The 15,521-nt window shown below is 37.7% G+C and overlaps 1 protein-coding gene across 3 annotated transcripts in view; it reads right to left on the reverse strand.

Moving 5' to 3' along the window:
* LOC149262809 (aluminum-activated malate transporter 9-like) overlaps positions 1-15,521 on the reverse strand; it is a 167,955-nt gene that overhangs the window by 126,902 nt on the left and 25,532 nt on the right. Inside the window, exon 6 of one of the 3 annotated variants that reach the window (XM_089425268.1) lies at positions 140-722. The exons of the other annotated variants lie outside the window; for them this stretch is intronic. Within the exon in view, the coding sequence (XP_089281394.1) occupies positions 519-722 (204 nt within the window). The 3' untranslated portion in view covers positions 140-518. Of the gene's footprint in view, positions 1-139; positions 723-15,521 lie in introns of those variants that run through there. 3 annotated transcript variants of the gene reach the window in all.

Here is a 15,521-nt window from a genome sequence, read left to right on the forward strand (position 1 = left end):
GAAAACTCTGCCCATCATGGATCGGTGAGACGAAAAACCTTCCGGAACGTAGATTATCACTAGAAAATTAGGTCCACCTAGGCAATTTACATACATGACTCATATCTGCTAAGATTATATACAATTTATACATGCAGACTGGGTTTACAACATAATATGATCAAGTCGATGATGACTGTCGAATGGCATGGACATGTCGATCAAGCGCTATCCCTTTTTGTGAAGAAAATGAGGTGTACTGCTATGGGTAGTTGACACGTAGTGGTCAACATCTGGCTCTACTTGGGGACACGTTGCTGCACTGTAGGAATGTGAGAATCTAGAATCAGCATCCACGCAACACACAACAGAAATAAGTAGCGTCCATTCAAACCTCATCATATAACATCTAAGCACATAAAAGATAGAAGCTCTTCATTTATTAACAAGGAAAGTAAATCTAATCCTAAATCAGAAATAAAATGTTGAAATAACAAGGAGTAGGGATAGAAATACAATACAAAGGATGCCCTATGGCATCAGATATCATCTTTGAAGAACAACTTGAGCATTTGGCCATTCGCAGGTAGATCAAGTGGTTCGCCATCCAATCTGCTCAAATGGAATGAGTTTGGTCCAGCTATATCTCGAATGATGTACAGCCCCAGCCACAAACTGTCGAACTTCTTATGTTTTCCTGGTTTCTCATTCTTGCGATCCCAAAGAAGTACCATATCTCCCACCTGCAAAGATTTAGATCAAGAGAATTTATCAAAGCTTTTCTTAATGTTAGATTGATTTTTACATATAGCATCAAAAGTTGTTCTACGAGCTTCATCTAACTCCATAATCTGATCTATTCTATTCTGAACAACATCTTTATTAGTAGAAAAATTCTGAAGGAGCTGATAAGCTGGCAATTTCAGGTGCACAAGTAAAGTTACATCCAAGCCATAAACTAATTCAAAGGGAGATTTACCAGTAGCTTTCTTCTTAGTGATTCTATCTGCCCATAAAGCATACTTGATTTTGCTACCCCATGATCTCTTATTATCTCCTACTATCTTCTTGATAATAGTTATGAGATTCTTGTTACTTGATTCAGCCAAACCATTACCTTGAGGATAGTAATTTGACGAATGAGATAAGACAATGCCATACTTGAAACAAAAAGATGAAAACTCTGAGGAACTAAAAGCTTTGGCATTGTCAGTAGTGATCTTAGCAGGGACACCAAATCTAGTAATGATATTATTTTCAATGAAACCCATAATAACCTTTTCAGTGGCATTCTTAGCAGGAATGGCTTCAACCCATTTAGTGAAATAATCCGTAGCAGTCAAAATCCATGAGTAGCCATTGCTAGAATTTTCATGGAACTTCCCTATGAAGTCCAGACCCCAATGCTGAAAAGGTGCCTCTACAATGACAGGTTGTATGGGCAGGGCAGCAAGCTTTTGTTTCCCAGTGAATAGTTGACAAGCTCTAACAAACTGGTGCACATCAGAAAAGATTGAAGGCCAATAATAACCAGTTCTCAGGATTTTGTGGGCGGTAGTTCTAGCAGCATAATGACCACCACAAAATTCTGAATGAAACTCAGAGATTAATTTCTTGGACTCAACGTCATCAACACACCTAAGCACTATGCCCTCAGGATTTCTCCACCCAAGACCATCCTTCATAAGGCAATACTTAGTGGATTTCAATCTAAGAGCCCTTCTCTTATGAGCAACTAAATGGTTAGGACATGTAAGATTCATCAAGTAATAAACTATGTCCTTGTACCACTCATGCTCTCCTAATCTTTGCAACTCTGGCGAAGATAGATCGCTAAGGCAAAACAAACCAAGAGTCTTTTCGTTGCCTTCAGTCAACATCTGAGCCAAACCTTGGCCTTTGACTAGCTTGGTGGGTCTGATCTCTAAATCATATTCTTGTATTTTAGTAACCCACCTAGCACGAGTCCCTAAGCAATCGGTTTGAGTTAATATATCTTTAACAGCAGAATGTGGGACGAAAGCAATGATTTTAGAATAACCCACATATGCTTTGAAGTGCTTAAGAGACTTGACCAAGGCATATCGCTGCTTTTCCATGGTATTGTACTTCAATTCGGAATTTTGAAGTGCTCTACTCATGAAAGCGATAGGCTGCTCGTGACCATCTTTATTCTTTTGTAACAGGACACCAGCAATGGTATCTTCGGATGCGAAAGAAAAAATCATGAAATCCTTGGAATAATCGGGACTAACTAAGACAGGAGCTCTAGCAATAGCGCATTTGATTTCTTGAAAAGCCTTTTTGCTGTCTTCTTGCCAAACAAATTTTGCATCTTTCTTTAGAAGACTTTGAATAGGCTTGGCTATTTCTGCGTAATTTGGAATAAACCTTCTAATAAAATTTGTCTTTCCAAGGAAACACTGAAGGAATTTAAGATTATGAGGAAGAGGAATCTTTTGGATTGCTTCAATTCTTTCAGGATCAATCTTGATTCCTTCCTTAGAAATGATATGGCCAAGTAATTTCCCTTCCGTTACTCCAAAAACAGACTTAGCTGGATTCAAAGAAATCCCGTATTCTCTACATCTATCGAAAACCTGCCTAAGATGATTTACATGACTGATACCATCTTTAGAAAAAACAGTAAGATCATCTTGATAAATTTCAATAAATTTTCCGATTAACCCTTTGAAGGCATAATCCATAGCCCTTTGGAATGTAGCTCCAGCGTTTGTTAGTCCAAACAGCACTCTGATGTATTCAAAGGTACCCCATGGTGTGGTGAATGTGGTTTTATGACGATCTTCTTTTTTAACCCATACCTGATTGTAACCAGAAAAACCATCTAGCAACGACATCATTCCAGAACCAGTTACTCTTTGCAACAAAGTCTCCATGTTTGGCAAAGGGTAATTATCTTTCTTGCATGCTAGATTAAGGTTTCGAAAATCGACACACAACCTTATCGTACCGTTCTTTTTCCTAACAATCACCAGATTTGAACACCATGTCGAATGCCTGGTTTGAGAGATAATTCCTGCTGCAAGCATTTTCGCAAGTTCTTTCTGAACTAAAGGTGCTAATTTAGGATTAATTTGCCTAAGTTTCTGGCGAAAAGGTTTAGCATTTTCATCTTTTAAGGGGATAGTATGTTCCATGACATCTTCCCTATAACCCTTTAATTCATCATAAGAAAAAGCTAAAACATCTCGATATTCGCAAAGTAAATTAGTTAACTTTTTTCTTTCCTCCACACTAGTACCTCTACCAATTTTAACTATCTTTGGGTTTTCAAAAGTACAAATGTTTATCTCGAGGTATTCGCCTGGGTCCATCTTATTTTCTTCTCTCAACTTCGTGGCATCATGCCGGTCAAAATGTTGCTCTAAGGCTACCACATTTCTAGGAGTAGAATTTATGATATGCTCATAATTTAAAGATCCATCCTCCTGAGAATCTATCCAGAAATCCTCAAACTCATCCAAACTATTAAGGAAACGAATGACTTGCTTTTCATCATTGAAGACCTGCCAATGCTCTGAGTTATCTAGAACAGATGGTCTGAATATTACTTCCATTTTGATCTTATCATTAATTAGCTCATCAGATAACTGGAAAGTAGTAGCGGCTACGGCAAGTTCATCTGCCAAACTGTTTTGCTCTCTTGGGATAGCTTTGAGGTCAAGAGCATCAAAGTGCTCCATAGTATCCCACACAGCATTTCGATAATTCCTTAGTCTTTGATTTCTGCATGTGAATTTATTTTTAAGCTGCATGATAACTAAATCAGAATCCCCCTTAATGCTAAGCAATTTAACCTTCAAAGAGTTTGCCAACTCAAGCCCCAACAATATAGCTTCATATTCAGCGACATTGTTGGTTGCTTCAAATTCTAATCGATAGGAAAACTTGAAACAAAGGGAGATTTAAGCACTATTCCAGCACCTTTACCATACCTAGACGATGCACCATCGAAGTACATATACCAAACTTTACCCTTGAGATCCTTAATCTTATCATCGGGAGGAATTACAAAATTAGACATGATGGCATAGTTCCCAATGTCAGATTGCTCTTTGATTATTTTGTTGTGAGGTCTCTTAGGATCTTCGACATGAAATTTGGTGTGTGTCCCCGGGCGAAGCCCGGGTAAGAGAGAAGTTCTATATAGAATAAATAAGAATAAGTGAGTAAGTGCACAAGAAGCCGTCTATCTGTCTATCTGTCTATCTGTGTTTTCTTTCGAGCTCTCTATTTAGTCTTACAAAACCATCACCCCTAGGAGAAGGAATCATAGCATATGACCAATTCATTTGAATACTTCCTCCTAGATCAAAGGCCCACTTTCTGGATAACAGCATACCCCAGGCATCAAGCACATCCACAACAACAATATCCATGACAATCATGATGTCTGGGTAAACTGATAGATGAACTTGCAAATCTTTGATTAAACCATGCACTTCGATTTTCTTAGAATCCATGGCGCATATGTTATAGTAGGGTCTAGAAACTCTTAAGTTAAGTTGTTCCATGACCCTTTTAGTCATTACACAAGCAGATGCACCAGAATCCAACATGCAATTATTCAATTTATATCCATTAACTAATAAGGTGATAAAGAAAGGCTGGTGATCTTTGTTATCAGCATCTAAGCTTTGCAAATATATGGGAGCATCATGATAGTCAACTTCCCGAGTCTTCTGTTGAGAAGTATTTACTTGAGGACCTTGAATAGCTTTTAGTAACTTGTCTCTTTGGGAAGGGATTTTAGCAATCTCGGAGACAGGAACCCAAATTTTTGCATTGTTAAACCAACTTCCCAAATCGACATCTAATCCAGAGTTTACACCAGGGTTAAAAGTTCGAGGGGGAATTTGATTCCCGCTTTGATCTTTATCCCTTCTCTGATAGGTCAAACCCTTATCTCTAGCAATTTCCAAGATTTGCTTAGGAGAGGGTTTTTCACCATATAACCTAGCCAAAATGTCATCTTCATTTTCAAGGTTATTTATACTAAAAGCTGATGAAGGATTCATAACGTCATGACTCTTTTCCTTGACCTCTATCCAATCATCCATAAACAAAGGAAACTTGCTACCTACTACATTTATTTGATCACCTGTTCCAAACATTCCATTATCTAAAATTCTTCTAATGATGGGACAAGTGGCCTCTTCATGAAGAGCATCACAAACCCAACAGTAAGGAGAAGCATTATCAACCAAATTAGTTAGTAGATTAGGAGGTCTCTGCTCACTAAATTGACCCTTCCTTTGCCAATTGTTATTTCTATTATTATTATTTCGAGGTTGAAAATTCTGCGTTTGCGCTCTTTCCATTTGGATCAACCTATTCTGCAAAGTGGTTATCTCCTTATTATGATTAATTTCCATGGTTTCAATCTTTTGAAGCAATTTGAGAACAAGTTCGCTTTCAGGTTCTTGAACTGCTTTTCCTTTAGGTTCCTTTAGTTTCGTAGCAGCCCTATCAAAACCTGGGATCTCAGACTTCCCAGATGCTGCCTTGTCCTTTTCAAGCTCTATAGCTAAGGCTTGGCAATCTCTATAATCATTAAGTTTAGCACGCCTTAATTCATAAGATGGCTCAGGACTAAAAGCATCAATGTAAAAATCTTGGAGAGATTTGTCTGTAGGTTTATAGTCTTGAGGTAATTCTCTAATAATACCATTAAACCTTTTATTAAATTCTTCAACAGTTTCATTCTCTCTCTTTTTTATTATGCTAATAGCTTTTACGAGGTGTCTTCCTTCTCTCTTATCTCCATATTTTTCTTTAAATGCATTAATGATCGATTCTAAGGAATCAAATGAATTCTGAGGCTTTTCAGTAAACCATTCATGAGCATCGCCCCCCAAGGTTAAAATGAAAAGAGTCATTCTAACATCTTCATGATCGAAATCAGGAGACCTTGCGTACTTAGCCATCCATATGCTAAAATCCCTCAGATGCGAATTTGCACTAATCGCATTATCTCCCTGAAAGTTAGGCAACTTATCTATCCCAACTGATGGAAGAGCATTGGGATACCCTGGAATGTTAGAAAAATTGCAAGGGGCATACATATCCATGATGTTGTGCCTAACTTGACTAGTAAAAAGCAAATGGATATCGGAGAGGGCTTCTTGTCCAAGGTTAATAAGAAGTGTACGAGAAGAAAGTTTGTGTAATCGTACCCTGAGGACCCTTTCAGGATCAGGAGTAGGATTGCACACACTGCTTGGATGTCTTCTAGTATACACTCTTGAAGATAATATATGAAGTGGAGTCGCCACCTGGACAAGAAGTGAAACACAGAAAAGCTCGAAATGAAAGAACCGAGGACAGAAAAACTCTATCCCCGGCAACGGCGCCAAAAAATGTTGTCGCACAGATTGTCACGACAACGCTCAGACCGAGCGTTGTCACCCTGATCCCCGATCTCTCCATTTAAGCCTGTCTCCCGCGGCTAAGGGGGGTAGACCCTATAGGGAAATGGATGACCAACTGTGAATCAGTTGGTTTGGGAGACACGAAAGGAAACCAGCACTAAATAGATTTTATTAATTTAATGGACCAGTGCCTTATGGGGTTAATGTTTAAATGATTACTTACTAAATGTTGCAGAAATGTAAACCATGTAGAGCAATCATTTATCATCAAATAACTCAAACAAAGATTAAATTTTATCAGATGCGAGAAAATGCTTAAATGATACTCCAGCGATTTAAAACTTCGAAAGATAAAGATCGATACACAACCATGTAATTTTAAACGCTAAGCAGATATCACATGCATGATTATTCAAGCATGCTAAATCACATAAAAAATGATAAACATTGATTCCACATCAAAATTTTAATCTTAGCAAGAAAAAATAAAACATGATAAATCCCTGAGCTAATACTGAATCTGGCAAAAAATTTCCGAAATATTTTTATGTTTTTCAAAGAAAATTAAACACTGAATGAAACTTTGAATCAAAATATCTAAATAAAACTAAACTAAAAGAAACATTTTTTTTAATTTATTTTTTATTTATTATTTTTTATTCATTTAAATCAAACAACTAACTAAATCTAAAATCCAAACTCTAAACTAAAAAAAGAAACTTTTTGTCTTTTTATATTTTATGTTTTTTATGATTTTTTATTTTTATAATTTTTTATGATTTAAATCTAACCTTTAACAAAAATAAAAATGAACTTTTTAACTTTTTTAACCTTTTTTATTTTTATTTTTTTTATATATTTTTTTATTATTATTATTATTTTTTAAAGGCTTTAAACTTAAAACTAAAAAATGAAAAAATAAAATTTAATCTAATCGAAGACTAAACTATAAAAATTTAAATCTAAATTAATAAAAGCTTATTTAAAATAATACTAACTCAACGCTTTAATGAAATCCTAAATCAAATAAAACAAAACCCTAAAAATATAAAATCGACCTTTCCTTTTTTTTTTTATTACAACGTAAGAAATTTAAATTTAAATCTAAATAAGAAAAACGTGAGCTAAACTAAAGCCAGAACTAAATGGAAAAATGAAATACATACAAGATTAAACGCTACCCTAACTAAACTATAATCTAAATGTAATGAAACCAAAATCTAAAGTTCTAAAAATGCATTTACGCTGAACCAAAAACGACTTATTCCTACGCAGACGGAGAGGAGATTTACGCACAAATAGTTCAGTCGTAGTACCACCAAAGTGTGTTCCCTGGCCCATGTAGAATGCAGAAATCGTTAGCAGGTTTGTAACGGCGGATTTTGCTGTGCGTAACATGTGCAGGTGCGACTGGAGCAGAAGAAGAGCCTGCGTGCAGGAGAAGTGCAACAGCGTGAAAGAGAAGAGGCCCACGCAGGTTTGCAGGTGGCCCGTCGATCAAACAAACTGCGTTAACCCTGTTCCAGAATCGAAATTAAAAAAAATTGCTGAGTTTTTCGGTGTATGCAGGACGGCGGAATGGAAATCACGTGGAGATTAATGCGGGTATGGAGCTTATGGTGCGGATTAGCAGAAAGTTTGACGGAAGCAAGGGACCATGTTTTTATTTTTTTGTTTTTGTTTTGCTGGCTTGCAGGTTCAAGAGAAAAGGATGCGTGAGGATGCAGGTTGGAAAGAAAGCGCAGGCAGAATGAATAATCGAGCGGATGGTTGCTACGTTTATGGTAATGGAGGACGCAGGGGTTTCTGGGTTTAGCGTGGAGGAGAGCCGTCAAAAAGAAAAAGAAGTGGCAGCAAGTAACGGTGATAACTGAAGTTTCTTGAATAAGCAATTTTGCGTGGGACGTGAGGCTGCGGAATGAAATGGAGAAGTGCAGGTACAAAATTTGAATTTTCTCCCAAAAAAAAATTTTTTGAAGAACCCAAGCAACAGTAAGCAGATTGCCCAGAAAAATCACTGAAGCTTTCCACAAAATTAATATTTGAAATTCTCTGCTCCAAATTTGCCTGATAAAACCCTGAAATTTTCTCAAACACCTGCACCTGTAACCTGCAAAAGAAAGGAAAACCTAAAATAATATGTGCATAAAACAAAATTAAAACCATAGATCAGCATTTACAACTTTTGACTCTTAAACAGCCAGTTTTATCAATAATCAGCAGTAATATTATCAAAATTCCAGATTTATTATGAAATACTTAAGAAATCTCCCATGCAAATCAGAAAACAAACTTAAATAATAAACCCAGGATTGAAACTGGCTGGGCTCTGCAAGGAAATGCTTGGGGGAGTTCGCTGGTTCAGCCGAGAACTTCCCCAAATGCCCACTGATCTTCTTCAATAAGGGTTTCCTGCACAGCTCACTTCAACCATCAATAAAGAAAGAAAGAAAAAAACAATACTAGATCTCAAATGCAATGGAGATACCTGCCATTACTTCAGAAATTCTAATACCATTCAAACCCTAGCAAGTGAACAAGATACCTGTGTTCAACAATACTCTACAATAAGCTGTTACTAATGGATGAAAATCAAAATATGCAGAAAATAAAATAGCTCACAGCACTTCAAGAGAGTAACACCAGCAAGATTTCAACCCCAAAGTCTTTCTTTATTAGCACCAGAAAAAATTTACAAGAGAGCTTCTTCAGCACAAGACTCACAGATCCAATGATCTCAAATGACCCCTAACACCCTATTTAAAGGAAAAATTCCCAACAGCGAGTTCGAGTGATCCACGTCAAAATGATCTCAACCGTCGATGAGGATCAAGATATCTCTTAATCTCATCCGTCGAATTTTTAATGCATTAAAAAATTGAAATTCTGCATTTATTTACTCAAAATATTATTATTTTATTATTTCTAAGTTTTTTATTATTTTATTAATTTTTTTTTCATTTTTTTTATTTATTTATTTTTATTTATTTATTTATTTATTTATATTTTTTTATTTATATCTTTAATTTTTAATTTTTTATTTTCAACTTTTTAATTTTTTAATTTTTAATTTATTTTTAAATGGATCCTCGAACTTAGCCTTTGGAAAAATCACCTAGGACCTAGGACTTAGGACTTATGAAGGGATTAATACATTTCCTAACCCTCAAGGCACTTTACATCTCAAGGGGGAAAACCCATTTGACATAGACCCTCATAAACCACCCAGTTCTGCGACACAACTATAATCTAGCAGATTAACAAACTAGGATTCCTCTAAGATTCTATGACAAAATTCATTCCGGCTTTGGGGTTAGGCTGAAGGAAAACTTTGCCGATCATGGATCGGTGAGACGAAAAACCTTCCGGAACGTAGATTATCACTAGAAAATTAGGTCCACCTAGGCAATTTACATACATGACTCATATCTGCTAAGATTATTTACAATTTATACATGCAGACTGAGTTTACAACATAATATGATCAAGTCGATGATGACTGTCGAATGGCACGGACCTGTCGATCAAGCGCTATCCCTTTTTACGAATAAAAGGGGGTGTACTGCTATGGGTAGTTGACACGTAGTGGTCAACAGGGTCTACACTGCTTCTTGTGAAACCAAGCTTTATCAGGTAGCTCTCAATGCGAGCATACCAAGTTCTTGGAGCTTGCTTCAACCCATATAAGACTTTCTTTAGTTTGCATACATGAGTTTCTATGTCATACCCTTCAAAACCTTGTGGTTGTTCCACAAATACCTCTTCCTTGAGGAAACCATACAAGAAAGCAATTTTCACACCCATTTGGTGAAGAGTCCATCCCTGGCTAGTAGCTAAGGCAACAACAAATCGAATAGTAGTATATCGAGCTACAGGTGCAAAAATCTCATCATAATCTATTCCTTCTTTATAAGAGAAACCTCTAGCTACAAATCTAGTCTTATATTTTTCAATACTACCATATGCACCATGTTTAATCTTAAACAACCATTTGGAAGTAACAACAAATTTACCTTGAGGTTTAGGAACCACTTGTCAGACATCATTTTGGATGATGGACTCGTATTCTTCAGTCATGGCATCTGTCCAGACTTGTTCTTCTGCAGCGTCTTCAAAGGTGCATGGTTCTGCTTGAATGATGTTGCTCATGGCAGCAACATACCCTTGAAACTGGCTTGGCTTCTTACTTTCTTTGAATCCTCCTCTTGGGGCAACATGTTGTTCAGCGTCTTGCAAAGTATCTCGCAGTGATAGTGGTCTCTTTCTGGTAGGAGGATCATGAGGTGGAGGATCTAGAGGATCCATGGAACCCATTGGATTATCAGTAAGCACATTCTCAGGTTCAGATTCAGACTCAGATGCAGGCTCCTTTTCATTAACAGCTTGTCTTTCAATAATGGTAGGAGGAGGAGAGTCTCTTGCTTTTCTAAAAGATGCATCTTCATCAACCGTTACGTGTCCGCTAAACTCTATAGTTCTTTGACCAGGTACATAAATTCTATAAGTTTTTGAATGATCACAATAACCAACAAATTTACCTTTCTTACCTGAAGCTTCTAGTTTGTTCCTTTTCTCTTTTGGCACATGGAAGTCTACAAGACAGCCAAAGATTCTCAAATGACTCACTTCAGGCCTTTTACGAGTGAAGACTTCTTTAGGAGTCTTATTGTCTAAAGGCTTGATGAGGAGTTATGTTTTGCACATAAACAGTAGTATTTGCAACTTCTCCCCACAGAAACTTTGGTAGTTTTTGATCATGTAGCATGGCTTTGACTACTTCCATAATGGTTCTATTCTTCCTCTCAACCACACCATTTTGTTGTGGATTGTACCGCACAATGGTTTCTTTCTTTATTCCGGCGTCTTTCCAAGATCATTAAAATCATTAGAGGTGAACTCTCCCCCATTATCATATCTGAAATCTTTGATCAATTTTCCAGTTTGATTTTCAATCAGAGCCTTGAAATCTTTGAATATGTCAAATGCTTCCCCTTTCTTTTTCAAAAATAATATCCATGTCTTGCGATAAAATCCATCAACAAAGAGCAAAAAATACAAGTAGCCACCAAGAGAAGTAACAGGCATAGGTCCACATAAATCAGAATGTATGAGTTAAATTACCTGACTAGTTTTTGTTTTGCTTGAAAGGAATGGTCCCTTAATATGCTTTCCACTTGCATATCTTGGGCAAACTCCTTCATCATCCATTCTGTCTCAAGCATTCCAGAAACCATCTTCCTTACATGAAGTAAGGCTTTGTAGTGTAGGTGAGCGAATCTTCTGTGCCATAGCTCACACTGAAGATCAGTATCATGGACCACTGCATGAATGGGTTTAGCATTGACTTTGTAGAGCCCTTCACATGTTGATCCAAAAGTGAAGGTTTCTCTCATACCAGGTACATACAAACTTCTTGCAAAAAAATAGATTTTTCATCATCTAACTGAAATGAAACTTGCTAGCACTTCGTAATTCCTTCAGGCTGAGGAAAGGAACCCAAAGGTAACCACAAAGCACTTTGAAACTGGAATCTAGCCCTTCCAACTTCACAGAGGGTTCTCTCTATCTAAATCTTCAGTCACCTAGATCACTGATTATCTTAGGTTTTTAGGCTAGGTGTTAAGATCATATGGGAATAAGATTTAACAATTTGCTGGTAGGGAAGAGGGAAAATCCATTGGGAATACGGTCATATAAAGTTGATTGATTTTCCAGTGAGAGGATGAAGAGATGAGGGATCTTTCAACAAGGGCAAGGTAGGCAGTCCTTCTGGTGTTTTCAATTAAATTCGTTGTAGAAGGGTGAGCAGAGGAATGGTGGAAAATGACATATAAAGCATCTAACTGAAGGATGAATTCTAAATGTCATTAAAGAAGAAAAACATTAATTGTTCAGTAAGCTATAACAGAGCACTTTGACAGTGAGTTCTGAGATAAATCCTTGCTTAACCAAACATGAAGACATACATTCAAGCATGGTAATGACAAGAGAGAAAACTTACAACACAAGAAAGCACATCACCATTAGAAACTGACACATGAATCCTTGCAAAATCAAACCTCAATCTTCTTCATTCACTAAAAAAATATCAAAAAGTACAATGCACAGTGTTTCTTCTTCTAACCCTGACCAACCCTTTGCTTCATCAAAATTACATCATAAATAGATTAAAAACAAGTTGTTCCTTCCTTTAGGAACTAAATTCCCCAAAAAGATTTATGTTTCTCCCTACTGCAGCGAATATAGAACTGCTTCTCTAAAAACTAGGAAACTATTTTGACCAAACATTTCTCAAATGTTAATTTTAGATAAAAATGGTATGTTCTATGCTTTAGAGAAATTTACTTCAATTTTTCTTATTAGCCCAATATCAATTTCCAAATTAGAAATCACATTAACATTGATAGTAAATGCAAATAGAAAATAAACAATAAGCAGAAGACAAGCCAAGACAAGAGGACACAATATTTGGCGGATGACAGGGAAAAACCCCAATGTGGGGAAAACCCTTTCATCAAATCTTATTATTATTCTTCAAAGGTTCAGCAAAGGGAGAAAATACATCATACAAAATTTACTTTCCCAATCACTGTCAAAACAGTCCAGCCAAACAGTGGTCAACAAGATGCCCTAACCAAAAAGTCAACGCTAGTCAAACCAACAGAAAATCTCCTCTAAATGAGCTCAGTCAAACCCAATCAACTTGGCCTCCAAAGACAATCAGAATCAACCCAAAATAGTCCTAAAATTCTCATTCAAACTAGTCAACGCAGATTCAATGCTACAGTCAAAGGTCTGGAGTTCAATGCAGGTCAACTTGCTCCAAATTCCTTGATTTTTGTGCTAGGAGATGCGGCCTCAAAAGATCGGATTATCTGCCTGAAAATCGCAGTCAAAGAAGGTGATTTGGCCCTTAGTCAACGTTGTTCAATGTCCCTGCAAATAGCCCAAAACAATCCTACGATTTTTGCATGTAATTTTAGGTCAACCCAAGTCACAAGTCAACGTGAGAAGAAGAAGAGTTGCTCCTTTGTTGTATGAACCAATGAGGAGAGGAGAGAGAAAGATGTGTTGAGTGATGATCCAAATGAGGATAATGTCTCTCTTATTTATACAATTCAATGAGGGGCAGAGACACATCTATTGGGCTTCATGAGCCTACATTAGACTTTTGGTTGACCTTAATAATTTGCACATGTGTGAGAATTAAATTCAAAATCTCACTTCTGCTCATCCAAACAAGATGATCTTTAAATCAATCTTGCACCTCTTGGAAAGAGGAATCCAATAAAAATATCATCTCCATCATATGAGTTTTCCAAGGTGGAGCTTGGCCCTAGTTGCCAATTTTAACACTCCCTCTCAACTAGGGAGAAATCCACCCACCAAACCATCTGTCAATCTGAACCATCTCTGACATCCCTACTCTGCTCTGTTGAACCATGAAGAAATAATGAAGAAGTGATCGAGTGTATCATACCACTCTCCACTGACTAAAGTCAGTCCTTGATCCCAGATCAAGTTGTTGAACATCATGCATCCTAGTCAAAGGGAGTACGGCAGTACACAATGCATCCATCGGTAGTGTTATGGTCCCTAACCAGCTTTTCCCAACTCATTGGCCAGATGAGAGGTACTTCCCATGAGTCCCGGACTCTATGGGCAGGATGTGTGTCGGGGCATCAGCAGGAGAAGGTGAACCACTCATCCTACTCATATGCCATAGGAGAAGGTGAAACACTCATCCTATGCATATGCCAACTATAAGGGAAGGACTCACCCTACATGCATGTGTCCGGGTAGGGGAAGGTGAACCACTCACCCCACACACGTCAACCATTATGGGGTATCACAGGGGAAGGTGAACTACTCACCCTATATCTAGCGCACCATTAGGGGAAGGTGAACCACTCACCCTATGGTCACTCAAAGCTAGTTCCAAGAAGGACCCCACGCCCCGAGGAGCTCCCACAGCTCTGTATCCAACTCATACAGGGTCCTCATAAGAGGGTCGTTCCATGACTCCAAGTCTCTCTCGGAAGAATAAGAATTTGACCTTGTCGAGAGGCTTCCTGATTTGTCCTGATGTGTTGGAGCCTAACTGCTCCTCGTTGTACCATATCCCAGATAAAGTGATACCTGATATCAATGTGCTTGGAGCGGTCGTGGAACACGGGATTCTCTGATAAACGAATCCCACTTTGGTTGTCGCAAAAGATCACGGTTGTATCTAGCACATGCTTAAATAGCTCACTGAAGAGCTACCTCAACCAGATTGCTTGACAACAGGCCATACTCGCAACAATGTATTCAGCCTTGGCGGTGCTTCGTGCAACTGATTTCTGCTTCCTACTCATCCAGGATATAGAAGCAGACCCCAAAGAGAAGCAGCACCCAGACGTGCTCTCACGATCCACCACACTGTCATCTGAATATCCATGTAGCCTCAAATTCCCAACAGTGTATCTCAGACCAAAGTGGATAATGCCTCGGAGATATCTCAAGAGATTCTTGGCAGCAATCCAATGAATGTGATGAGGCCAATATTTTAAAACTCCGACTCCGACTCCGACTCAGTCGAGGGTCGACTCTGACTCTGACTCCAACTAGGTATCGACTCAGCAGGCTCGATTTCAATGACTCGGTCGTTGTAAAAAATACATTAAATATTTATTTATTTTATAAAAAAACATAATTTTAAGGATTTTCATTCATGTTTCCAAACACAGAGCATTAGAATATAGATAGAAGACAACATATGATCAAAGTAGGTTCATGTATATATCCATTATATCAAAATGGCACCCAATGCACTGTCCAATACATACATGATGATGATATAGAGATCAAAACAAAAACACATAACCAAGGAGGCTAAAAATGGCCTCTACAACAAAAGTAAATTGTGACCAATACCATTGGCTACTGCTAGAGGAGCCAAGATCATCTGGATCAAAGTCAGACAAGGGACCCCATGGCTCCTCCTCATTATCATCTCCAACTGCAACTGTAGAAGTGGTAGCACTAGCAGGTTGTGCAGCAGCTGCAAGCTGAGATAGACGAGATATGTGCTTCTATCGTGGCTGAGCAGAGAAAGTGCCTGCAACTCGAGGAGTTGCTGACCCTGAGGGTAGTACAAGTGCATCA

Source organism: Pinus tabuliformis, chromosome 6, assembly GCF_031772625.1.
Source record: "Pinus tabuliformis cultivar Carrire ecotype Pingquan chromosome 6, CPIR1, whole genome shotgun sequence".
Classification (NCBI taxonomy): domain Eukaryota; kingdom Viridiplantae; phylum Streptophyta; class Pinopsida; order Pinales; family Pinaceae; genus Pinus; species Pinus tabuliformis.